The sequence below is a fragment of the Lutra lutra genome, chromosome 6 (assembly GCF_902655055.1).
Source record: "Lutra lutra chromosome 6, mLutLut1.2, whole genome shotgun sequence".
NCBI lineage: Eukaryota > Metazoa > Chordata > Mammalia > Carnivora > Mustelidae > Lutra > Lutra lutra.
The window spans coordinates 129,876,815-129,903,555 of NC_062283.1; the positions used below are offsets into that span (position 1 = coordinate 129,876,815).

At 49.8% G+C, this 26,741-nt stretch overlaps 1 protein-coding gene across 1 annotated transcript; it reads left to right on the forward strand.

The window, feature by feature from the left end:
• Positions 1-1,160: 1,160 nt before the first annotated feature.
• NR2E1 (nuclear receptor subfamily 2 group E member 1) lies at positions 1,161-22,999 on the forward strand. Its single transcript, XM_047734091.1, has 9 exons — positions 1,161-2,795; positions 7,477-7,622; positions 10,842-10,929; positions 12,431-12,666; positions 13,943-14,089; positions 16,268-16,364; positions 16,752-16,901; positions 17,158-17,263; positions 21,465-22,999. The coding sequence occupies exons 1-9, from the start codon at positions 2,771-2,773 to the stop codon at positions 21,625-21,627; spliced, it is 1,158 nt and encodes a 385-aa protein (XP_047590047.1). The 5' UTR covers positions 1,161-2,770; the 3' UTR covers positions 21,628-22,999.
• Positions 23,000-26,741: the final 3,742 nt, after the last annotated feature.

A 26,741-nucleotide genomic window follows, 5' to 3' on the forward strand; every position in this document is an offset into this window, starting at 1 on the left:
GTATTTTCCACAAGTTTTGATGCCTACAAATGAGCCAGCAGGGCGAAAATGTTGAGGAATCGGGGGAGAGGTAGGTTGGACCCCTACAGAGCCATGGTCGTCCCAGCCCATCCCCAAAAAGCGGCTTCTAAGTCTCCTTCTTGCCACAGACTCCTAGACTTTCCGCCTGGGGACAAGGCCTAGGTCTAGTCTTTGACACTGGCTTTCATTTTTGCCCAAGAAACATTACTGTACTTGGATCTTCTTTGTTCTTAACCAAGCGCTCCACTCCGCGTCCACGTGATGGTGATGGTGATGGTGATGGTGGTGGCGGCGGCGGCGGGAGCCAGAACTCCAGGCTTCAAAAGCGAGACTGGCACAATAACTCTGTTTCTCAAGTACGCCCCGGAAATCAGTTCCCGATCAGGGCGCGGAGTTCAAGTTTGTACTATTTCGCGTGCGCGGCCAATACACTGCCCAACTTAGCTGTCAAAATTTTTGATTTCTTGTCTTGTCTCCTAAAAAAATACGCTCAGGTTTATGGTTTTGTCCCACAATTCCCCAGTCTCGTCCCAATACAAAACAAACAAACAGACAAACAAAAAAACGAGGAGGGCTAACTTGGGAAGTGTCGTCCCCCTTTTTGCTTTTTTTCTGGATGTCCCTACGACCCTGGTGAGGACGCGGGGCTCTCAAGCGTGTGGTGTGCGCAGGCCAGGGCTCCAGGCCCTGCGGAGGCTGCTGTGGAAAGTTGCGGTCACGTGCTAAGGCCGCCTACTGGAGCGCACAGCCGGAGCCTGGGAGACGCCGGGCGGAGGAGCTGCTGCGCCCTCCGAGGGCTCGGGGGACGCAAGCACTCACTTTACACACACCAACTCTGAAAAAAGCCCGGGTTGACCCTGAGTCTGGAGAAAGTGGGGCCAGGGGAGGGCGAGTAGAATTGCGGAGTGCGGGTCTCAGTTCTCCTCCCCGTCCCCGTCCCGGTCCCCCCACTCCTCCTCCCCGCCAAACGCGCTGCGGAGGGCAGGAGAGCAAGAGGTGTGACCCCTGACCTCTAGCCGGCCCACGCCCGGGGGACAGGCTGGCAAGCTCTTGTTCGACAAGTTCAAGCTGCTGGGAGAGCTTAAATAAGATTTAATCTCTTAGAGATCGGGGATCACCGCTCCCTCGGCGTGCGCTCTCCCACCGCGGCGCAGGGAGCGGGGCGCGAGAGAGCACAGGAATCGAGGGAAGGCTGGAGGGAGCAGTGGGGGCCTAAGGCGGAGAAAGCTCTGCAGATTCCCGGACGCTTCCTAGAGAGGGGGAGCCAGCGAAGCCCTCTGGGGATGAGCTACAAAAAGGAAAGTTCTGCCTTCCAGTCGCTCCAGTGCAGATAATGGAGGCGACAGGGACTTCGCTCTGCTCCAGATGGGCTTTGCTTTGGGGAGCAGGCGGCACCCTCCCCGCAGCTGGTGCCCAAGCCGACTGCGCGAAGGCCGCAGGAACGGAGCCTCCAGCAGACCCCATCCCAGGCCCCAAGTCCGTACACAGCGTCCTGAGCTACAACTTTCCGTAGATAGTTGCAAAATGAATGATTACTCACCTCGGACCAGATCCAAGTTTTACCCAACAGAAGGGGCACGGGACCAAGAATGAACCAACTCACATGGCCATATCCGGTGCGCACAATCACACACAAACACACAGCCACCCAGTTTCTTCCACGAATCTGTCTGGCGCTCTGGAGAAAAGGGGGAAAGCGTTTTGAGAATGCTCCATCTCCCCTCCCCTTCCCCCTTGCCATGAAATATAATAATTCATTTTTATTACAAGAGCAGCACTGTCCTCACCAGCACGCACGCACAGAGCCACACTCCCATATTCACACTCTAACTCGTCAGCTCCGACAGCGCCTGCATTTTCTTTGGGAGCCGCTTGGAGGTTCATTAATATCATTAGCATTTAACCCCCTCCCTCTTCCCATCCCCTCCCCGCACATGGCTGACGTCAGACCCCGCCAGGAGTTGGGGGAAAAGCTAAGTGGGCCAGGGACGCCCTATTCCCCTCCCCGCGGCTGCCTGTCAGAGCGCTTCTGGAGATATTACAGGGGACCCAGCCCGCAGCGACAAGCACAAAGTCACGGGGTAATGAACTTCGGGGACCCTTTGCTGCTCTGTGCGCGGCTCTCCCCGGAAACCGGGACCTGGCCGCCTGTTTCCTCGGAAGACTTCCCAGCAATCTAGTTTCCCACTCCGCTCTCGGGTTTGGGCAGCGCGGAGCCCATCTGCCTGAGACCGCGGTTGTGTTTTCCTTCTTTCCTTAAAAGAGCAGCGCTCTGTAGAGATCTGGCCACACTCCGCATGCCTAATGTAAAAGGAGAAATTGAAGACTGAGAGACAGGAATGGGGAAAGAGAGGGATTTTCTCCTTTTTGCTCCGTAGGAAGACCGTTTTCGTGTCTCCATCTCTGTCCTTCACTATTCCTCTCTTGCTGTCCTCCTCCCATCTTCCTCAATCTGCCTGTCCGTCTCTCCGTTTGTCTGTCCATGCGCGTGTCCCTACCAAGCAACATTCCCAGCAGCTGCGGTTTTGCAAGAGCCGGGAAGAAACTTGAGGATGCTTAAATTCCCACCGTGGAACGAATTCTGAGCGCCCAGGGAGCAGCGCAGCGCGCAACCGACACCCACCTGTCCGGCCCGGGAGCCTGCAGGCTGGAGGGCGGCTGGAGAGCGGCGGCGCCGGGCGGTGAGGCGGGCGCTGCCGGCCGGGACTCGGGCAGCGCCCACCAACCGCTCCGCCCGGGGACAGCCAGCATGAGCAAGCCGGCCGGATCAACAAGTGGGTACCTTTGGGGCCGCCGCGGGGCTCAGGAGCGCAGACTGGGGTGGGCGGGAGGGGAGGCCGGGGAGGTCCTGCTCCGAGCGGGGCAGCTCCGAGCCCGGGAAAGGGACTCCGGCGGCGTGTGCGCTTTGGCCCAGCTCCTTGTAGACCGTGAGTCGGGATGTTTCGTGGTGAGGGAAGAAGAATTTCGTTACCTCTGGATTGTCGGATTCCCCCTGCCACCTCCCCACTCCCGCCCTGGTAGGGTAGGAAGGTTGAGACCCAAGCAGCCCACCAGTCGCGCGAGTTGTCTCCGCTTGGCCGCCAGGTGCGGGGGAAATGGGGGGCGACGGGGGCGGGAACTAGGCCGCAGCTCCAGGCGGCAGCACAATAACACGCTCGCTCAAAACTCCGAGCTCCAGCGCGCAAAAGCAACTCTGCGCAAAGCGGATTTGAATGGAATGCTTTGCACCCCGTTTCTAGCTATTTCAAATAATCCTGCAAACTGGGAAGCAGAAACAACTTAAAAGTCACATTTTCCTTAATCCTAAATCCGCGTAGGTCATAACTGGGGAATTTAAAGTATGGCGAACCGCTCTAGCAAAGAGGGGACCAAATCCCTAATCCCAAGGATTTTTCGAGCGGGAGCTCGGCAGAGGCAGGAGTGTGCGGCCTGTTCCCTTCGCGCGCTTCTCTCCTTCCTCAAACTTGCCTAGCTGATGGCTCCCCTTGAGGATGCCAAGCCCCGGCTGATCTCTAACTGCCCCTAGATGCCGGAGTGCGGGGTTAAGTGGGCTCGCGAGGACATCTGCCCGCCCAGTGCCCGCGGAACCCGAGAATGTGGAGGCCCGAGCCGGCGTTGGGCGGGCATTGCCACAAGGCTTGGATCTCCCCGGGGGCATTTCAGTTCCCGCCTTCCGGTGGCCGGGGGCTGCCTTTTCCAGGGCCCACGGCTGGAGGTGGCCCCTGTCACAGTCCCCACGGCCCCGGAGTTCTCTAACCGCCCTTGTTGCCTTTTCCCATAGCATTTTGGGCACTCCGTGCTTTCCTCAAACACCCCCCCCCACTCGCCCTCATTGTCCTGAGTCTTTGAAAGTTGGGAGAATCCAAGATACTTCTGACACTGATGCTGAAGTCCCACGTAAGTGGGAAGTAATTCACTTTAAACGTTTGCTCTGGTTTGGGTGTTACCATTTTTAAAATTCAAGTAAAGTGAATGTGAACCAAAAAGAGAAAAGGAGAATGTTGAAAGTAGGGCAGAGGGAAGAGAGAAGGAAACTTTGCAGCCGCCCAAATCGGAGGCCTGGCGTTCCAGATAGCCTCGGGCCTACGCTGGCCCTTGCTGCTCTAGTCTCTGGGAAGCAAGGTGGGCTCGCTCTTTGCAGCCCGTGCTCTGGCGTGTGAGGTCCTCCCCAAGAGGTGCAGAAGGAAACCTTTCCTGCTGCATTCTGAGCTCCTGTTGCAGAAACCAGAGCCCGCGGCCTTCCGCAGGCCTCCTTGCTACCTCCCCGTGACAGGCCCTCGCCTCCTTCCCTAGAAGTAAGGAGCCTCGGAGTCCTTCGCCCACTTGGGGTGCGGAGTCCCTGGGGTTGCTGTGTGTTGGGGATACTTGAAAAAATGAGGCCTCGGAAGAGAGGGAAGGGCCCGGCGCGAAGCTCGGTTCGCTGGGGGCCGCACCCGCGTGCGGTGGACCGGGATTCAGGCGAGCCGTCCGCACTCAGGAAGAAAAGGCTGGATGACATGCTGGGGAAACTTGGGAGCTCCCCAACTCCCCAAGAGCCTGAGCTCGGCCTCGGAAGCCTGAGACCTGGCGGAGGTTTCGGCCGCCGCGGTGGCAGTTCCTCAGGCCCGCAGGAAGGTTGCCCCCGCCCGCGGCGCCGCTGCATCCCGGCCTTCTCCAGACAGGTGGCGGCAGCCGGGCCCGAAAACTGAGGCCCTCGGGCCCCGGGCGGCGAGGAGGTCGGCGCGCAGCGGGCGAGGTCAGGACCGAGCCGGGCCGCGAGGTCTGCAGCCCCCGCCTCGCTCGGTTTCGCACAGCTGGAGGGCAGAGCGATGTCACCCGGGAGCCCCGCCTGGGTGGTAACAAGACCCCGGCCAGTCACCCCTGCAGCCCAGACTAACTTCTTTCAACAGCCTCTGATGGTAATTACAGTAATCGAAGCTGCCATATATCTTTAGGCAATTATGACACACAAAAAGCCCCGAGGGGACCCCCTGGCGAGGGAAGTTAAGAACGGTTTTCCAGCCTCAGGAAACTCCCGCCTGCCTCACGTCGGAGCTCGCTCGGTTTGCTAAATGAGAGGAGCTTTGCAACGGGGTCAACCAGCTTGTCTCGTGACCCCAAGTCACCTTAACGTGGCTGGGTGGCGGAGTCTGAGGCTCAGACCCGCTCTGCCCCGGAATTTTCGCATCTCTCCCTCCTGGGCCCCGCCCCGGGCTGTCGGCCTGCCTCTAATCTGCCCCGGGAGCTGAGGCCCAAAGGTCTGCGCCGAGGCAGGACCCACCCGCAGCGGTGGTGGCCCTGCCGGGCAACTGTCGAGGAGCCCTGACCCCGGCCCCCCGGCTGGAGAGGGGTCACCCGCCCCGCACCGGCCCTCCCTGCGCCCACGGGGTTCTCCAGAGATGTGGTGTGCCCCTGTGCTCCTGTCTGGATGGGAAGGGGGGGTGCGGAAGAGGGGGAGAAATACCACCACTGCTGCTCCTGCGCTCTCATCTTGGCATCATCCAAAGTGCCACCGGGAAGAGGACAGCTGGGGCGACAGGACTGCTGAATCCCAAAGGTGGACCCCAGCTCAGCCAGAGGGTGCGTGTCATGCTGGGAAGGATGGTTGCAAAATAAGGAAACCAAGTTTGCTGTTTCCAGTGGGACTGCGATGCCGCAGAGCTCGCGTCCCAGCTGCTGGGCGCCTGTGAGTTCCCATGGGCACGGTGACAGGCCCAAGGGGGTGAGGGACAAGCCCCGCTATGGCTTTGCCTGGCTCTCTCCAGCCGCTTCCTCCCCCCCACCAAGCACAGCCTCTCCTCCCACCCTACGGGAAAGGAGGCTCCAAGGCGGTGGTCGCTCCGCTGCGCGCCTCCCCCACCGGCCTTTGTCGCCGTCTGAATTCCCATGCTACTCTTTTTGACGGGTCACTGGTGGCTCTATAGGCAGGTGCTATTGGAGGGGTTGTAATTACCCCGGCCGAGCTTGGTCGTTATCGAACCCCCACCCCCACCCTGGCCGCTGGGGTCTCCATGCCCCCCTCCTTCCCGGCCCCGGCAGCTCCTCCAAGGCCTTGCTCAGGGAGGGATCCCCACCCGCCAGGACGCCTCGGAATCCACCAGCAAGTTTCCACTTCTGAGACCTCGGGCCCCTCCCCACGTGGCACCCTCTCTTCCTCTATTACCCTGGCCCGGTGGTCTGACTCGCCGCCCTGCACCCGAGCCTGGTAGCGTTCCCCAACCTGAGTGCTCCGGACAGCAACTGTCCAGGTTCACCGTGGAGGCCTCTCGGGCCCAGACTGGAGGCCTTGGGTGGAGTCGCGACGGGAAAATTCAATGTAAATAAGTTAATTAATACCACCGTCATTACTATTATCAAAGTGTTGGTACTTTAATACTTTGTTTGCAAGAATAAAGATTTCTAAGCCCCTATGAATGGCTTCGGGCTGGTTGGACTCTTGAACCTTAAGAGCAAAAGAGTTCCCTCCCCCAGAATGTTGGAATACCACCTCTCCCGAACGTTCCTCCAAGGTCCGTCCGTAGGCGCCCCGGGCTTGAGGGGATTCCAAGAAAAGTTCTCTTAAGCCAGGCGACCGTCGAGGCCACCAGGGGTGGACACGGGCAGTCTAGAGAAACCAGCTAGGTCCTTTAAAACATCACCCTTCCACGGCGGAGGAAAAACAGGCAGGAAGGGCCCCACCCGGGATCCAGTGTGAGGAGGTAGGTCTCTGCGCAAGAACTTGGGGAGCGGAGGGAGAAGGGGTGGCTGTCCCGCGCTAACCTGGAAAGGAACCGCGCACGCGCCACTCCCTCATTTGCCCAGCCCGGTGCTAGTTACTTTGGGGGGAAAATGTTTTTTTTCCTAAAAGAAATAATTTATCAAAAGCGATCCACTAAGCATTTTTTAAAATAGGTAAAGCGAAAGTTGGGCAATTACCACTACCCTTATTATCATTAATAATCCTAGTATTAGCATTACAATAATAATCCTAATAATAACAACCGCCCGGCAGCTCAGAGAAAACTCGATTGCCTTCCAGCTGCCATCCCCGGTTCCAGCCGTGTTTGTTTTTCTTCTTTCCCCTTTTACATTTCAAGTTTGTCTCCTCGCGCGCTAACAACTTTCTCTGTTAAATGCGAGAGCGGGGGAGGGAGGCGGCCAAACTTTCCGCGGAGCAGAAAGGCAGCGGCGGGCCGTGCTGCCGCCCGGGCCTGCTGTAATCTTTTATTCCAAAATGGGTCTCGGCGATTAGAAGAGACCCAAATACATGTAGCGGTGCATGAATAATGCTCATTGTAGGAAACTGACACTTGCTCAAGGAAAAAAAGTTTGGCTATAAAATCACTTCATTATTTGCTTTTACCGCAGCTTCGGTGCTAATCCCTTCAGAGGTCAGATTGCTTAGCATCTCTCTCTCCGGCTCCCCTTGCCTCCCTCTTCTCCGCCCTCCTCTCCCTCTCGTCCCTTCCCCCTTCCCTGTCTTTCCTGCGATCTCAGGCCGAATTTTAGATATCCCCTGTAAAGTGTGTGGCGACCGCAGCTCGGGGAAACACTACGGGGTCTACGCCTGCGACGGCTGCTCGGGGTTTTTCAAACGGAGTATCCGGCGGAATAGGACGTATGTCTGCAAATCTGGAAACCAGGTACCTCGGCCAGGGCTGCACTGCCCAGCTCCCCTCGGCTGCCTCCCCCTCTTTTGTTTGTGCCAAGGCCTCCTCCGGGGTTCCAAGCTGCTGAGGAGAGACCGAGCCCTGACCTCTCCCTTCCTCTCCCCTCCTTCCCGCCTCAGCTCTCAGAGGCCCTTCCGCGTGGGAAAGGCGGGAAGAGGTAAGGGCAGATACTAGAGTTTGCAGGGGCACATCTGAAATCCGGGCTCCTCCCTGCGCACACACACCCACCCCGCTTTTTGTAATCCTCTCACACACTTTGACACTGGGTAGGACCCACACCCGGTGGCTTTAAATCCAGCCCAGGGAACCTAAGGAACTTTAGAATCCAAACCACACGTTGCAAGCTGGAGAAAAGGCTGTGCTATGTTGCCTGTACCCTACTCCACCTCTGCCCCCAAGCAGCAGCCCAAGCTCAGTGCCCTGACCACTGCCTGCCATGGTGGAAGTAAAAGGCACAAGGCATGCATCCCAGGCACACCTGAGAGGAGTGTGGCCACCTGGAACACAGGACTTGCTGCGGGAAGGGCTTTGTCCTTTCAACTTGGGAGAAGCAGGACCGCCCTGGAAGGGAGCAGGGGGGCTGCAGCCTCCATGAGACTTTAGTTCTGCCTTGTCAGGAAAGGGCAGAGTGAGCAAGAAGAGAAGGTTCTCAAGGAAGGGGTAGCTGGAATCCTCTCCAAGGCTCTCATATCTTCCTCTCTTTTGCTGCTTAGAAGAAGGGCCTGGTTGGTTGTGTCTTGGTATGGAGCTGGCAGAACTGCCTCGAAAAGACAAGGGAGTTAGAGCATGGGCTGAGAGTGAGGCAGAGCTTCCAGAGAGAACAAGTAGGACCCTCTGACTCAGTTTCCAGCTCAGTAATAGGCCCATTTGAGGGAGATCAGCCTTTTGGTCCCACACTGCCTTCTCCTCAGCCAGGCACGCAGACCGTCAGCACAGAGCCAACACCTTGACTCCCAAGAAGACCCCGGGAGAGTGTATTAGTCAGAAGTCATCCTTTGGTAACCAAAATGGTAAAGCACCTCTACTAATTAATATTTATGGTATACACATACACACACATATTGTCTGGAGCTAGCGAATTATTCTTTTTCTAAAGCTATGTCTGTTCATGTCAATTTCCCATAGATTTGGATTATCAACAAGAACAAGAAGATACTTACATTTGGATAAGTTATTTTGAACTCCAACCCTGGTACCCGTTTAATTGGGCACACAGCTCTGGCTCACCATATGGACACATCACATTATACTCAGGCAGGACTGTATCCCTATAGCCCCACAGGAATGGGGTATTACTGTGGGTTATCAGATTTGAGCAGGCGTCTACTTAAATTACCTTTTAATTTTATGCAATGCACAGAATTAGGAAATCAAAATCTCAGATGTTAATGCTTGATATTTTCAAAGGGGTTGGCTATCAATTCGAACATATTGATGTCAGTCCAAGTCCTTGTAAAGGACTGATAATAGACTCATCAGGCTTGGTGTCCTCTCCTTGCCGAGAGAATAAATGGGCTGAGCTCAAGCACTCATCTTTCTCTCAAGCTTCGGATATTTATACACATTTGATCTGATTTGAAGACGCTCGTAAGAACAAGTGAAGGCTTCCATTTTGCATTAGCTTGTTTGTCAGAATACTAGGAAGATAACATTTGAGGATAGACATACGATTGCAATTAATAACAAGTTCTTTAACCCTCTTTACATCGAGCTATCATACTGGCCAGCAAAGATGCCCTGAAGAATTCATTTGGAAAGCAAAAGTTATTTCCTTTATCTCTTGTATTCTAAAATTAGATAAATAATGTTCCAATTTGTTATTAACAGTAATGAGGACATATAGAAATTGTTACAAACCTCTGCGCTGTCTTTATTTTAAACACCTCAACATATTTTAAATCGGAAGGGGGGATCTCATTTTAAAAAAAGTGTATTCAAGTGTGTCATTTTTTCTTAAGGGCTATTTCAGAAAATGTGCCTACCCACAATTCACACTATCTGAGTTTTTTAGATTATGAAGGAAAATAAAAATACATTTATTTTATTCTCTTTATTCCCATGGTACTTGTAACAGTTGCAAGTCATATAAATACAGGAGAGCACCAAACTTATATATTTTTGGTGTGTAAAGTGTATGTGTAGATATGACTCTTTATGTATCTATGTGTATATGTTCCCTCAGTAATAACACTTAACAGTGAATGAATTCCATAAGAAACTTTCTCTATAAATTTCCTCTTGTAATAGCCAATATTTTTTCCAGAAAATTGCATTAGGTAAAACATTTTTTCTCATGCTTCTCAAATAAATATTTCTAAGGCAGTAATTAGCTCTCCGCACCCCCCCGCCAGGTATCATGCTAATATTCTCAGTCCATATTATCATTTTGTCAGACAGTCCACGACATTATCTTCTTGGTCATATTTACATAGTGAACACTTCAAGATTTTGCCCAGGCCTTGGGCTCTTCCCTTCTCATCCTCACCTCTGGAGGCCTTGCCCTGCTAACCACTTTGGCTTCTGCCTCACCTTCTAGGAATGGCTCTGTTTCCGTCAATCTGGGCTGAGCCCAGTCTTTAAGACAGCGTTAACATGCTGGTTAGAAGGATGGCTTCAAGTACAAAGCTAAGAGTGAGGAAACAGGAGAGTGAAGACTAAATGGAAAATATGTATCCGACAAATAAATGTCCCCCTGCCCCAAAGTGACAGAAAGAGGTAGACTAGAAACCTGAAGGTGGAAAGAACAGTTCGCAGGAGGGGGGCGTGGTAGGGATCCTGGCTGATCAGCCTCCTCCTCTGGTCCGGTCGCTGTCTTCGGTCCTGAAAAGTCTCGGCCCTGTTCCACCATCTCTGAGCCTGGCGGAAGCTCCTCTCTAGAGCTTGTCCTCCCAACGCTGCAAAGTCAGGCAGACCAGGCGCTTTGACCCTTCACCTGCTCGGGGAAGGACTCTTCCTCCTTGTCCACTTTCACAAGGTTGGGGGCTGTTCTTTTTGAAGTAGCCCCAGAAATCCCGGCCCTCTCCCTACCTAGCCCTGTTCGTGTCCAAGGCCTTCGAGTTTTGGGGCCCCAGGCTTGCAGCTCCCAGATTGGTGGCAGGGTCCATTCCCGCCTCCACGTTTCCCCCAAACCCGCGTTCGCGTCTCCAGTCTAAAGGCCCTGGGGGGCCGCTGACCGCCTGTGCTCTGTTCCAGGGAGGCTGCCCAGTGGACAAGACGCACAGAAACCAGTGCAGGGCGTGTCGGCTGAAGAAGTGTTTGGAAGTCAACATGAACAAAGATGGTAATCAGTACAGCTTTTTATTTCTCTAATGTTGGTTGACTAGTAAGTAAATTATATGTACAGAAAATACATGGCACTCCAATGCATGTAAATCATCTCTAGAGCACTTCTGTCCAGATGCTGGGAATTGGCCTCCGACTTTCAGTCTTATCCGTTTCTCTGAATGAGCCCCTACCCTCATCCCATTGAACTCTAGAGGTATGGCCCATATGCACCCCGCAACCACCCCACCCCCATGAAGACAGCACTCTGGGGGAACTCACTCTGCTGGACACTCCTGAGGATTTCCTGGATCCTAATGCCTCCTCTCACCTCTCCTTGCAGCCCTAAGCCTGTTAACCTTCCGCAGGATCTCGAAGTCTGGATGGTCTCCGAGGCTGGAGACGGTGGGGACTAGGAAACTGTTGGGAGGAGGGAGGGCAGAGACACAAGCTCACGGAATTTCAGGCCGGTGTTTGTTAATTCATCAAGATTCCAAAACCAGGACAGCCATTGTGGCGATCTGGGCTTTTTCTCTCCGTTGTACAAAAAGGGTCTGGAGAGGCAGGGAGACGCCTGTGGGTGCCTCGCACAGCCGACTTTCAGAAGGATCTTAAAGGTGCGCAGCAAGAGCTAGAGCATGAGATACTTCCCCCGGGAGAGCGCGGGCCGAGTGCGAGCCCGGTGGTGGCCTGGCGAGGGCGCCCCAGGCCTGGCCGGCCCCGGGCCTGGGTCCTGGCCGGGAGGGAGGAATGGGGCCTCAGGATAGGATGCTGAGAGAATTTGCTTTGGCGACAGTCCGGGCCGGGTGGCAGCTCCAGGAGGCACAGAGCCCACTGGGGAGAGCTCCTTCCTCAGCAGCGCAGGAAGCAGGAGGGAACGTCCAACCTGTTGAACTCGTGTATTGACAAGTTGTCAAGCTCTGCGAGCGGAAGATTGCCCTGAATTAATTTGTTTGTTTAAACTGTTGGCGGTAATTGTCACATCTCCCCTGCCTTCCTCCAGCACACTCCAAGACGGGCTCTCCCTCGGGTCCTTTGCTCCTGAGGCCCTCGGAGGCCAAACGCCACTTGCCCGGGGGGTGGAGGTGGGGGGAGTCACCATTGGGCTGACCGGGAAATGCTTGTGCAGGGACGGCAGTGCCTGGCTGGGCACAGGGCTCCTTCTCCCCTTTGTCGCTCCCCCCCCCCTCCCAGGGTCTCTGGTTTCTCTGCGACCTCCTCTGGGTGGGGCAGAGCCCTGAACCGACAAGAGAACACGCCTAGTCTTGCTGGAGGTTTGGCCATTATCGTGACACGTGGGGTCCGGCTTCTCCCCTCAGCCTGGGCTCTCTCGTGCCTGCAGTGTAAGAGACAGACGACCTCGGAGCCTCCTCCGCCCGCACATCCCCTGTCCCTCCCTCTCTTCACCTCTCGAGTGACCCTGCCTGTCCAGGCGTGGCGTTTGACCCCGGAGCCCGGCAGCGGCTAAGTGTGGTCGAGTCTCTGATCCTGGGCGTTCGCCCATCTGTCTGTCTCTGCAGCCGTGCAGCACGAGCGGGGGCCTCGGACGTCCACCATTCGCAAGCAGGTGGCCCTCTACTTCCGCGGACACAAGGAGGAGAACGGGGCGGCCGCGCACTTCCCCTCGGCGGCGCTGCCCGCGCCCGCGTTCTTCACCGCAGTCACGCAGCTCGAACCCCACGGCTTGGAGCTGGCCGCGGTGTCCGCCACCCCGGAGCGGCAGACTCTCGTGAGCCTGGCTCAGCCCACGCCCAAGGTCCGTGTCCTCGCTGGGCCCAAAGGAGCCCGGTGGCGAGCTGAGGGCGGGGGCGGGGCGCCCAGGTCTTCGGCGCTAGGATGGGTGGAGCCAAAGACGGAGCGACCTCGCGTGGTCCTGGGTCTGGCTCTGCGGGGCGCTGTCAGCACCCCGCTCTCCCCGCCTAAGCCAGGAGTGTCCAAATTTTGGTGAACTGGCTACACACGTGAACTCCCTGCCCCATTTCCCAGAGAGTGCCTTCCAGCAAGTTTGAGATGGGGCCCAGGAATTTGCCCCTTAAAAAAAAAAAAAAAAAATGCCGTGGGGTATTTCTGGAGGCCAGAGGAGCACTTCTGTTTTTAGGGAAAAGGAGTTGGCTGCAGCTGGTAGAGAAGAGTCCCCGTGTAGCAGATCGCAGGGATCTGTTTTTCTGGGGCAACGCTGTAGGGTCCCTAATGCAGCAACAACAAGGGCAGCGCACCCTGTTAGGACGGTTTGAGGAAGCTGGCTTCGTCTTCCGTCTTCCGCTCTCCCTTCTGAGATGCATGTATTTCTACCCGGATTGAGTCTCTGTTGAGAAGGACCACAGCCTGAACTCTTCAAAAGGCTGCTACCTAGGGACTACCTTCCAGGCTTCCAGCTGGTACCTACCCAAAGCACCCACTCCAGGCCGCAAAGGGGAGGGCCAGCTGCAGCCCCAAACTGCAGGGAAGCCAAACACCTGGGCACACGCACAAGCACAATATTTAATATTGCTTTCTTACCCTTGATGTGTATAATAAGCTTGGGAAAGTAGTGTTATGAATATGTTGTCAGTTATGAATGGGGAAGCTCTGTGAATGATTAAGATGTCTAATTGAAATATTTCCATAATATACTAATCCTTTCTAAAAATACTCATATGCATATTTGTGTTTGGGATGCCTATTAATTTATACTTTTTTCACATCTATTTTTATTTACACAAATGCAAGCAGCTCTTGTCTAAATTGGGAGACAGGCCTGGCACTTGGCTCAGTTGGAGGAAAATTTGCTGCAGGGGATAGAAAAGCCAGATGCCCCTCTGGAAGAACAGGCCCCCAGAGACTGGAAATGGGCTTTTCCCAATGGTTATTATTTCTCAAATTCTATAGATATAGATGTTTGTTTTTCTGTCTACCGATGGCAACTGCGTGTTTAAGCAGAACATCCAAATGCCTATCTCCTTCCCCAGTCTAATTAGGAAATTAAAAGGTTGGCTCTTCTTGCAAAGCTGTGGTTTCCTCACTCCGTGGTGTTTCTCTTTCTTCCTTCTCAGTATCCCCACGAAGTGAATGGGACCCCGATGTATCTGTACGAAGTGGCCACGGAGTCTGTGTGTGAATCAGCCGCCAGGCTTCTGTTCATGAGCATCAAGTGGGCTAAGAGTGTACCAGCTTTCTCCACGCTATCTTTGCAGGACCAGGTATGACCAGGAGGGCACTGAGCTCTTGGGGAAGGGGACTGGGGAAAAGCAAAAGCAAAACAAAACCAAAAAACCAACAGTGGTCAGCCTCATGAACCTGGAGGTTACCTTGGATAACTCACAAAGGCCAGGCGTCTGTTCTTAATGGCAAAGAGGAAACGATTTTTTTCAGCTTCCTACGATGGGTTCAAAATATCTAGCTATGGAATCCTTACTAAGAGACATAATTATGTTATTTCAGGAAAGTTGGATCTGGTCTATGAAAAACAAATGGACAAAAACATTAGCTCTCTTTTTTTCAAGTTTAATTGAAACACCAAATTTAATCACAAATTTAAAAAATCGTAATGACAGTAAAATTGCTAATAAAACAGTGTTTCTTAAGAATATTGGACCTGGCAGAAGTAAGTGTTGATAGTATTCGCCTGTAAGATTTTCAGAGCTAGTCTCATTGTTTTATGTTCACAGCTTTATATTTTCCACTGCGGTACTCATGTTCTTGACCACTAATTGATGAGCATGTATGGGTATGGGCTGCCTTGCAGACCTCCCACAGTCCAGGATCTTCCTTGCTTCTTGAAGTCCTTTATGAGATTTTGTAAACAAATGGGCATTGTGCATAATTCTGTGGTTGTAAATGACAGTCAGAGAGAGAAGTATATGCTGCTAAAAATTACATCTTACCAAAAGCCGGAAATTTTGTTGTTAGAAATCGCAGAGATAGCGTCTGCCAGAATTTTTCTAATCTTAAGGGAAAGAAAGAAAATGAAGTGTTCGTAAGCATTAGACGTTACCAGTACATTCATGGAAATTAATGACAAATTTCTCAAAAGGCTAATAAGTAGTTTTGAAAGCAAGTGGCTTATTTCTTTAATTCATTTTATACCTAATTAAAGCATAATGGTCCCCTTTAATATGAAGTATGTTTCCTACGGAGAGACCTAGCAATGTGCTCAAAACATTTAATCTTCTAGCATGGGATGTTCTTTTTTCCATAGCCTGGACTTTCAGACATGGTAAGAATTAGATATTGTTTACCTTGCATTTTAAAGTATTATTTTCTGTACCTAATGCAATGAAACTAAAAATAAAGCATTTTCAAAATTAAACCTTTTTGGTCTGATTGTGATTTTGGTTACAAGCCTTCACAATTCAGCTCTTAGCTCCCAAAAGGAAATACTTTCACATAAATCATCCAGAACTGACTGATTTTTGAGAGATTTTTCAAAACAGATTTTTTTCCCAAAATAGTTAGGTTGTATCTTTGACCAGAGTTGCGGGTTGACTCTAACCATTTGGTGTGTGTGTGTGTGTGTGTGTGTGTGTGTGTGCGCGCGCGCGCGCACGCGCGCACGAGCCCACGCGTATGTGTACTGGCTGCTTTCTCTGAAAATAGGTATTTGTATACTCGTTAATAGAAACAAAATTTACTTAGTGTCTGCCACTTAGCTCTTCAGTGGAAACCGTTCAACAACAAGCAAACTACAATGAAGTGGAATCCGGTCTATTAATTTGGAAAAGGAGTCAGATTTTCATTTTAAATATTCAGTAGCACATTTTATTAGAGTGAAAATGACAAGCACCTTGATGCTGTCCACTTATGAGTCTCAGAAAAATCAGGCAGTGAGATGAGGTAAACTCAGCAAAACCCTATTAACATAATTACACCCTGATTTCCCCGCATGCCTCTTGGGAATTAGTGATCTCTCTTTCTCTCTCTCTCTCTCCCAGCCCAGCCCCCCAACCCTCTAGGAAGATGGGGGCCCAGATCTGCACGCTTAGTCTGTAATCCTCAACCCATAATATCAGCATTTTATATGAAGGGGATCTGCCTGCTGAGCTGCTGGGGGCATTTCATAGAGCCTGGGTCTCTGGAGAAGTTTCGAGGTGGTCGGGAATGAATAGATGCAAGGCCAAGAAGGGTAAACCCTTTTTCCAAAGGAAGCAAAGTTTGGGGAGTTGGAATGGCTGACTCTCAGATGCCTGTGCTTATGTATAGGCACCTTTTCAAAAAGGAAAAATGTGGAAAATAAAGGAAAAGCTGGAATATTCAGAGGAAAATTTACCAAGACAGGCATTTAAAACACTTTTGTAAAGTAATGGAAATTTACATATTGAAATTGTTTATAAATTTATAAATTACACACTATATTATATTATACATCTATTGTACGACAGCTGATGCTTTTGGAAGATGCTTGGAGAGAACTGTTTGTTCTAGGAATAGCACAATGGGCCATTCCGGTCGATGCTAACACTCTACTGGCTGTATCTGGTAAGAATTGCACAATTTAATGACTTTGTTGTAGAAATTACCATAAAAATACATTACTGAAAAAAGAACAACATGTAAAGAATAACAAATTCCTGCTGAACAATAGAGTATACCTGTCACTTATAAATCTATATTTAAATGCAAATAATGTTGTTTTGTTGTATTCATGACTGCTTGCATTGTTATTTAAATGCAAATTACTGTGTTTGTTATCATCCAAGAGAAGATTTTATATTAACTTTCATACAATATAGCCGGTTTACATGGAATCAGATATCTTAGAGTGACGACTGAATAGATATTGATATGCAGAACTCTGTCAAAAATCAATATTAAATCGTGAAAATGCCTTCATATTAGAGCATTTATTCCATATTTCTATTCTAGGCATGAACGGTGACAACACAGATTCCCAGAAGCTGAACAAGATCATATCTGAAATACAAGCTTTACAGGAGGTGGTGGCTCGATTTAGACAACTCCGGTTAGATGCTACCGAATTTGCCTGTCTGAAATGCATCGTCACTTTCAAAGCTGGTAAGCTGACGCAGACCCCCTGCCTCTTCTCCTTCCGTGGGTTTGCCACCTCCCTCACTCAGCCACCTCAGAGTCCGGACTGATCATTGCACAAAGGGGGGATGGTTTTTTAAGGGAGTCGATACCTGGGGCTGGCCCCGTTTTCCGTGGTGGGGGCCCTACCTGTTCTCCAGCTGGTCATCCATTGCCAGGTAGGTGCTTTCCCATCTGCATTTCTTGAGCTGCTTCTCATAGCTTCTCCCATCTTCGTTTCTAGTTCCTACACACAGTGGTTCTGAGCTGAGAAGTTTCCGGAATGCTGCCGCCATTGCAGCCCTTCAAGATGAGGCCCAGCTAACCCTCAACAGCTACATCCATACCAGGTGACTCTTGTTTGCCTTGACCCGGTACTTCAGAAAATCGCTTCCATTGTGAATGTGTGAGCAGGCCCGAGTCAGCCAGTTCAAATCCTGTGACCAATTATCCTGTTGCCCGCCCGCTAATATAGTTAGAACCTTACTTACCTTGCAGGTGGGTGAGAGGAGGCGGTCAGATTAGATTATCAAAGTGAAAGCAATGCCACACCCGGAACAAGTTGATCCATCAAAACATTTGGACACATTTGTGTAAATGGACCCTGATAGGGGAAGGGTCAAAAATGAAGGCCAAAGTGTTATGATCTGTTAGCTGATCTATTAGCGAGTGGTCGCATCATCCTTGAGAGGCATCTATAACCCTGTCATGACTGTCGTTTGGCTTTGGTGACTGGTATCCACTGAGTTGTTTTGAGTCACGGCCACTTCTGGCCGAGCAGAGCCCATTGGCAGAGGCTGTTCTTGGCTCGTTGTAGAAACTCTCAGACACTGGGGCTCCAGCAGTGCTCCTCCTGGCCCACCAGTGGACAAGTCCACCCAGAGGTGTATAGACTCTGATTTCATTTTCAAATGAAAAAAGGCAAGACTTTTAAAGAGTCGTGGAACACTGCTAGCTTCGTAAGTTAGGATTGCAATAGATCTGAGGAATAGAATAGAATAGAGTTGCTTATGATTGTTTCTTCTTAGATTGACCTTGAAAGGAAGACCATGGAAACCTTCTCCATCATCTCAACATCACCCACAGACACAGTGCTGGGAGCCATAAATTGAGTGGCTCCGGCCGTTCGTGCCTTCCTCATCTAGGGGTAGGAGAAGTCCCAAGTCAGTTATATTCACTGTGGGGGGAACAGAGCTTCTGCTACGAAGCTGCTTATTTCTGTCATAAATCCTCCTTTGAAAACTAACGAATAAACCTGTTCCTGTCCATGGAATATCACTGAAACTCTGTTGAGTGACAGTACCTGGGTACATGTCTTTCGAATTAAAGTGCTGTTTTTTTAAAAATTATAAATACGTGTTAAATTTCCGAATGTAGGGTAAATACTTCATCTTTGTTCAAAATTATAAAATGGAGCAGTACTTTGGGCTAGTAATTTGGGCACTTTTTGCCCACTACAAACTAACTTGTATATCATAACTGACTCCAACATTTAGAGTCATTAAGGTGTAAAGAACATCACACTGACAAGAATGTGACACCCACTTACTGATTCAGCCAAGCCTTTGCTGAGTACTTGCTCCATGCAGGGCTCCTGGTGAGCATGGTGGGACACCAGAAAGAGCAAGACACTTCCCACTTATCCCTGCATGCAGTAGACAGAAATGTGCATTCAGTTCAGACCAGAGAAGAGAGAAAAAGCAAAGTGGGCAGTGGGAGAGACGAATTCTAGTTGGCGAGGGAAAGAAGACAACATGTGAGCTGATCCTTGAATGGCAGGCCTTCAGCAGGGGAGAAGGGCTGCGAGGAGAGCCAGCAGAGGTGCTGTGGGAGGTACCAGTGTCCAGGAAGAGGAGTCTGAGAGGGCAGGGCCCACCAGAAGTTTCTTCTAGGGTGATCCTGAGAGAGTGCAACCACAAATTAACAAAAGTCTTCTTTAGCAAAATGGCAAATATACTACTTCTCCCCAGCCTCAAAACAAGGAGATTATTCATTGAAGGAACACATTTGCTTTGACAAGGAATTTTTAGTTCATGATATGAGCTATAGCTATAATTAATTTTTTTTTAGAGAAGGGGGAGGGGGAGAGAGAGAGAGAATCCCAAGCAGGCTCCATACTCCATCTGAGATCATGACCTGAGCTGAAACCAAGAGTCAGATGCTCTGCTGACTGAGCCACCCAGGTGCCTCTGTAATTAATATTAATACCTAGAGTCATACATAGGGTGAAACTGCATATGCCTCATTTCTTAGCTCCTTCAATCAGAGAATATTCTCCTCTAGCACTTTCCTGTCTAGAAAAATAAAGTCTGAAATTGAAATGAAAAGTCAGTATTGCAAACTGAGCTAATTATACATTAATTGTTAAAAATTGCAAATTCAGCTCTGTAGGCTACTTCTCTATCTAGGACATAAGGAAAAGGCTAGGAATTGGCATTTCACACAAACTATGTTATAACTGAAGATCAAACACACGGATCTGTGACAGACACGGAACACTTATGCCTGAAAAGAAAGCTTCCTGTTATTTATGCTAATGGACGAAATCAGGGACACAGATATTCTAAAAAATAATATTGAGTAGTTAGGCATTCTCTCGCTGCCTCACACGTGCGTGCGTGTGCACACACACACACACACACACACACACACTGTTACTGTTTCTGGGTAGTACAAGTCTCCACATATAACAGACAATTCATCCTTGCTGACTAACCAGCCCCTTCATAACTAGGAAATAAAAGAAGCGGGTGAGTATGTGAGTGGATAATCTCCATGCAGAAGGTCAAGATTTAATGGTCTATGGATTCTCCAAAATCCATCCTTTCTGGAAGTTACTACTTCCCACAGTGGTTCCTTACCATGGGAAAATCCCAGCATGTTGGGTGAGGGCTGCAGACATGGCGGAGGCTTGTCTAGGCATCCCATGGCCTCCCACCCACTGTAGGGTTCTTGCTCCTTGGCCTGACCCCAGGAGGGGAAGCAGAGCTGTTGAAGAGAGTCAGGTAGAAGGGAGATGTGGATCTGGGGGTTCCATTCCATTCCATTCCTTGTCCATGGGTGATAATGAAGCTGGGCAGCCGAACAGCCAAATGAGGTCCTCAGAGGCCCAGGAAGAATTATCAGCCTAGTATCAGGTTGAAGAGAGGGATTTCCAGGTGCCAAAAGCTAAGAGACAAGAGTGATCATGATTCCCCTGGATTCTATTTGCAGGCTGACATTACTGGTCACTTAAACTCAGCGTTCAGCTACCTAGCTCCTATGAATGAATTTTGGTATCAGTTTCTAGCCCTCTGGGGCCAGGAAGGGGTTAAACCTGGCTTGGTTACTGACAGGTGCCTCTGGAGCTCAGTCTTCTGGGTGGTGTGCTGTGGAGGAAGGAGCTCTCCTCGTGAAATACATAGGTAGCTGATTGCAAACAATTAATGGAGGAAGCATCCGGGCCACGGTGAGGTTACAGGCATCTAAGGGCAGCAGAAAATTGAACTTGCCCATCTGAGCACAGACGTATGTTGGACATCAAGAGAGGAAATTGTTAAGCAATTTCTCACATCTTTAATTATATGCCAATTTCATTGACATGAAAGTTGGATGGCACTACCACCCAACAGAACTTAGTCTTTAATTTGCAGTGTAATAAGGACGGAATTATTCCTGAGAGTGACTAAGTGTAATGCCTGAATAATAATTTGGAGAATGGCTTAGAAAAGGAAACCATTTTATCTGAGGAAACGAGCCTGAGGAAGGAGCCTTGTGAATCAGAAAATGTGGATGTTAGCGCTACCCTTTATCCTCAGCAGCATGGTGATTTCCTGCCCTGGCAGACTTCAGTGTATTATCTGACCTGAACTTGGCGCCATGTTTCTTAAAATTATTTTTCCGGGGCGCCTGGGTGGTTCAGTAGGTTAAGCGTCTGCCTTTGGTTCAGGTCATGATCCCAGGGCCCCAGGATCGGGCCCCGAATCGGACTTTCTGCTCAGCAGGAAGCCTGCTTCTCTCTCTGCCCCTCACCCTGCTTGGGCTCTCTCTCTCTCTCACCTCCCTCTCTTGCAAATAAGTAAAATCTTTTTTAAAAATAAAAATTACTTTTTCTTACTGAGTCACTGTGACTCAGTGGGTTAAGCCTCTGCGTTCGGCTCAGGTCATGATTCCAGAGTCCTGGGATCGAGCCCCCCATCAGGCTCTCTGCTCAGCGGGGAGCCTGCTTCCCTTCTTCTCTCTCTGCCTGCCTCTCTGCCTACTTGTGATCTCTGTCTGCCAAATAAATAAATAACATTTTTTTTTTTTAATTACTTTTCATCCAAAAAAACGCAAGCCCTTTGCTGATGTAGAGACAGTCACCACATGATTTGGGCCGCGTCATTTAGGCTCTTCTTGCCTCGGCTGTTCACCAGGCAGAGCAGGGCCACTAGCACCTGTGGGGGCCTCCGCTGCAGGGAGGGTGGGGTAGTACAGAGGCCCAGCCAGGAAGAGGGTGTGCCTTCAAGTATGGGATATGAATTTCCGTGAGGAATGGCTCTTACCTTGCTTTCCTGGCTTCTCCTCTTCCAGATACCCCACACAGCCCTGTCGCTTTGGAAAACTCCTGTTGCTTTTGCCAGCTTTACGTTCTATTAGTCCATCAACCATAGAAGAAGTGTTTTTCAAAAAAACCATCGGCAACGTGCCCATTACAAGACTGCTTTCAGATATGTACAAATCCAGTGATATCTAAGCTCCGAGTCCCCGCTTTTCAGGATGGGACAGTGTCTGATGAACTTCTACCCGTGGAGAACAAGCCTCAACTAACAAACCCTTCAGGAAGCATAAACCTGGGAATGTGTAGCCTTCAGAAAAACATGCCAATGGACGCAAAACAGTTCCAGTCGCTTTGACCTGCTGCCTCCCCCAGGGTAGGGCAGCAGGGAAGGAAAGGGGGTGTCACAGGACCACCGGAGCCGAGAGAACTCCTTGCTGCCGCGCCCTGGGAGGGGGGCCAGATCGGGGGGGTTGCCGCAGGCCGTGCCATCCTGCCTCTTACCTGGAAGACCGGGCTGAACTCTCAAAAGCTGAACCGTCCGTAGAACTTTCTTTTCTTTTTTAGCATATGAAGTTGGGTAACCAAATAGAGCTCTGTGTATAACATCATACGGCAGCCTTCAGAACTATTTTACGTTGGAGAATTTATTTTAAAAATAATGGTTAGGTTTTCAATCAAAAGTTTTATCAAAAGTTTTTCTTCTATCGTAATACATCATGAAGTGGCCTTCAGGACTGAGTTAGTAAATGAAAGGTAGCTTATGCCGTGAAACTTGTTTTCTCTCCTTTCTCTCTCTTTTGTTCTTCCCCTTCTTCTTCCCCTCCTTCTCCTCCTCCTTCTCTTCAATACCATAGGCCAGGCAACCTTGTCCAAGGAACTGGTGGACGAAAATGAGATTCGCACCAGGACTTGAGCTTGGATAACATCTCAAAAATAGAAGAGCTTTACTAAAAAGAACGCAAGTTGATGGAGGATGGATAAAAACAGCAAAACCAAATAAAGCGGAGGTGAAGGCGGAGGGAGATCGCTGTCCCGTTATCAAAGTGCTGAAACCAAAGGCGATGGGGGTCCAAACTCGTGTTTCGGCGAGTCACAGCAAAGTAGCTGAACAGAGACATGACGCCAGAAGGAACCACATGGAGATGAAGGCTAAGAGGTTTCTTGATTGATCCATGGCTAACAGCCTGAGACTCTTCAATGCCTTTCAGAAAACCGGTTTCTAGTAAAGCCTTGAACACGCGCATGCACACGCACATGCACACGCACACGCGTGCGTACACACACACACACACACACACACACACACACACACACCGTCCTACACTATAAGCTGCTCCTTTGGTATGAATCTATACTTATGGAAATGTAGAAACAACCATTTTAAAATAGCTGCTGTACTTTTCACATTTTGATTTCTTAGGTACTAGCAACTGAGGAAAAATATTCAGCACTTGGACTATCATAGGATGAGTAAAACTTTTCTTGTACAAAGTGAATTAACTGATTTGTGAAGTTAAAAGGTTGTACTCATTGTATTTACAAAGAATAAAAATATATTGGATTTAAAGGAATGCTACCTGATTTCTTAGCCTCCCTCCCTGGCTGGTTCTTGCCCCCAGCTCTGAGGTGGCTGTGGCAGCTGGTGTAGAAATTGAACCTCGGAGCACCCCAGCCTGGAGAACTGAACCACAAAGGCAATTTCCTTTTTACAGTGAATCCCATTTGTAAAATGATGAATAAAGAAATAAAACATAAGATTCCGTTCTCTGCAGCTCTCAAATGTAATTGCATCTTTTAGAAAAATTGCTGTGTGAAGAAGAAAGACACCGATTAACAGTCTTCATTCACTCACTCCTCTAACTCTCTTGCCAGCATTTCAGTCCTGACCGGGAACTTGAAATCATTTAGTGACCAAAAAAGATAGAGTGTGAAGGTCTGTATTGGTGAGTAAGATGTGGAAGGAGCAGTAGGAAGTGGGTTCAGATGTTCCCAGCAAATCTCAGGGCACCAGCCCCACTGCCAGCGGCCAGGGGCAGAAATCAGAGGTGCCCAAGGCCAAGGGCGCTGTGGGGTCCTCCTGGGCAACAGCTCCAGCGAGGGCCTGGAGCAAACTAGTGACTTTTGGCTAAACTGATCCTAGAGATTGCATGTGTGGAAGTACAACCAGCTGGGCACTCCTGTGCTGAGTCCACAGAGAGGAGAAGCGAGGCTTAGAGAAAAGCAAGGTACTTAATGATGTGTGTAAGAACGTTCCTTGTAACACTGCTCATGTTTGAAGAGGAAAATGTCCACCAGTGGAGAATAGGTAACTTGCGATATATATAGTATTCTATAGAAGGTGTGCATTTAAAGCGAGTAGACTGGAACCAGTGTATTCAGCAAGGGTCCATGTTATGAACTACAGTGTGTGAGTGGGTGGGAAGTGAATCACAAAGGAGACATAAAATTTGGTGTTTATGTAAAGTTTAAAGCCTACAGAACAAGACCAGATTATGGTTATAGATATATAAATATATCGTAAATATTTAAAACATACATGAGTAGGGTAAACACTAACTCCGTAATAGTGGTTACCTTTGGGAATGTGTGGCATTGATGAAAGGTACCAAGAAGATGCTAGAATGTTTGAGATGTTTCTGAGGAAGGGGACAGAGGGGTATCCCCAACCTGTACTAAAATCCGGCACAAGCACAGAATCTATTTTAATCCATTGAAAACCGTCTCCGTAAAGTTAAGAGGGAGTAAGTTTCGTGGGACCTGCTCTAGAACACATTCCCACTGGAACTGCCTGTTTGGGGCGTAAGCATGAATCAAAGCTGGCTTTCAATGTCTGAAAAAGCCCAGAGTTAAAAACTCTCTTCTGGGATTTGGGGAGCTCTGCTGGCCGCGGCTTCGGTGCTCTAAGAACCTTAGTGCTTGCCTGGATCTTAAGGCAAGTATCCTCTGCGGGCTGGTGCTGGGGGGCTAAGGGGCTGTGACACAGGGGCCTCCGGACATACAAGTTCAAGTTAGACCATTCCAATGTATGGGATTTAAATACACAAACAAGAGGAGGTGGACCTAGCCAAGTGACTTCTGCAGCCAAAAACCAGTCTTCTGGGCTCTTTCTCAACAGATGGTTTTTCTACATCTGGGAGGGTTGCTTTTCAAAAGTCTTATTTATTTACTGTGACAATTAGGTGAGCAGTCTTACCTTTGTGTTTGAATTGCTTTTAGTTGTCCTTTGATGCTAGGGAAGAGAAAGAACAGCCGGTGAGTTCAGAAGTTCAATCAATAAGGCTCCCAAATTATTTCACTTAGAATTTAGGGTTTTTAGTCTAATTTAGGAGCCTAGAAACTGAACCCCTTGACCAGAGATGTGAACTGTGGTTGCCGTCCTTAATCTTTATAAAAATGGAAACCCTCTATGTTCCCGCAGATTATTCTTGTGTGTTTGGCTCTCTCTTCTGGGGGTATATATGACTTTGTTTCATTCTTTTTAACGTCTGCCTAGCATTCCATTGTATGGATTAACTGTTGTTGATCCAACTAATTCCTCACTGACAGACTTTAAGTTAAATGCTGTTTTTCACTGTTATAAACTGTAAAGAACCATCTTTCCACGTCTACATCCATGGACTTGGGGTATTTCTGTAGGAAAAATTCTTAGAAGTGGCATTTCTGCGTCAAAGATTATATGCATTTTTAATTTTGGTACATACAACCGAATGGCTCTCCAAAAAGTTTGGATCAATGTGCACTCCTGCCAAGAGGGTATGAGAGGGCCCATTTCATTGCTCAGAATTTAAAAGTGCTTAATCAGACACGGGCTTGATGAACACTTCAGAAGCTGTTAGAAAAATACAGAGCGCGCCTGTGTTTCTGTGCTGGACACGCCTCCACCGTGCTGCTTCCCTGGCTGGCCAAAGAAGTCTCAGCCTGTCCACCGTCAAGCTCAAGTCCCCCGATTTTTCAGTCCAGACCTCTCCGGTGAGCTTTCGAGTGCACCCATGTCATGAGGCAGGTTGAGAGAAAGTAGAAGAATGATTTTTTTTTTTTTTTTAAAGATAATGTAGAAGCAGCTTGGCAGCCACTTTCTGGGGCTAAGATGCTGCTCTGAGAATCTCAAGCCACTCATTTTACAATAACATTTTTTATAATCACTTAGGAAAAATTGAAGAACAATGACCCTCTTTGATGAACCCCAGTGCCTTTAGCACAAAGGACGCATGGTTTATTTTATTTCATATGTATTTGTAAATCATCTTTTTATTTTTTTATTAAGATTTTGATTTACTTATTTATTTGTCAGAGCAAGAGCACAGGCAGGGGGAACAGCAGGCAGGGGGAGAAGCAGGCTCTCCGCTGAGCAAGGAGCCGGATGCGGGACTCGATCCTAGGACCCTGGGATCATGACCTGAGCTGAAGGCAGACGCTTCACCAACTGGGTCACCCAGGTGCCCCATAAATCATCTTTTCAGATTTGTGAAGCCTGTATTGGGACGTGAAGTGGCTGTTTGCTCTGAAGACTGCTGACCAGTACAGAGACCATCAGGGAGGGTCATCAGAATTTTCGCCGCTGCTGATCTGGGCTCCCCGGCCGCATGCACAGGGCAGTCTCCCTGACGTGGTAACCAGGATGTTGCCACATCGCCTGGGCAGCTGCTGGACCTACCCCAGTGTTGCAATGCTCTCCTGGGAAACTGTGAGTAGGGTCAGTGCTTTGAGGAGGCTGAAGTCCTAGGTTTGATTCTCAGGAGAGCCAGGGGGACTTATTCTCATTCTTGTCCTCAGGTGGGGTCAAGAGACCAGCAGAAGAAAGTCCCCTCGGTGGCAAAACCCAGTCAGGTTAAGTGGATCCCCAGATGTGCTCAATCCTAACTACTTGCCCCCAGATCCTTTCATTTAGACAACTCGTTCTCCATCTTGGCTGCTCCGAGAATCCCGTGAGAAGCCCTCACAGCCGTCAGTGTCTGAGCCGTGTCCCAAGCACGGTGACGGCAGAATCTCTGGGGGCAGGGCCCGGGCATCGGCCTGGGAGCCAGGCTAAGGAGGAGAAGTCGAGAGGCCCACCCTCGGTCAGGAGCCCCGGGCCGGGGGTTCGCGTCCAGGCTCCAGGATCGTCTGATGCCTGGTTACTCTCCCACTACTTGCTGATGACCTTTAAAAAAGTTAATTCTTTCCCCTCTCTCCCTGCTCTGGCCTGTCATTGAACTCACCCAGCTGATTGTGGCGCTTGTGATTGAGAACCTCTTCTGACCGCTTCCCTTTCCCCAGAAATTAACGTGATCATTAAGGCTTATAATTTCACTCACCAGTGCTATCAATCA

Bases quoted from the DNA above. Each gene is read 5' to 3' on its own strand.
- NR2E1 (XM_047734091.1), top strand. From the start codon at position 2,771: ATGAGCAAGCCGGCCGGATCAACAA. The intron at 7,623-10,841 runs GTACCTCGGCCA...GCTCTGTTCCAG, and splicing joins TCTGCAAATCTGGAAACCAG to GGAGGCTGCCCAGTGGACAA. The intron at 16,902-17,157 runs GTAAGCTGACGC...CTTCGTTTCTAG, and splicing joins CATCGTCACTTTCAAAGCTG to TTCCTACACACAGTGGTTCT.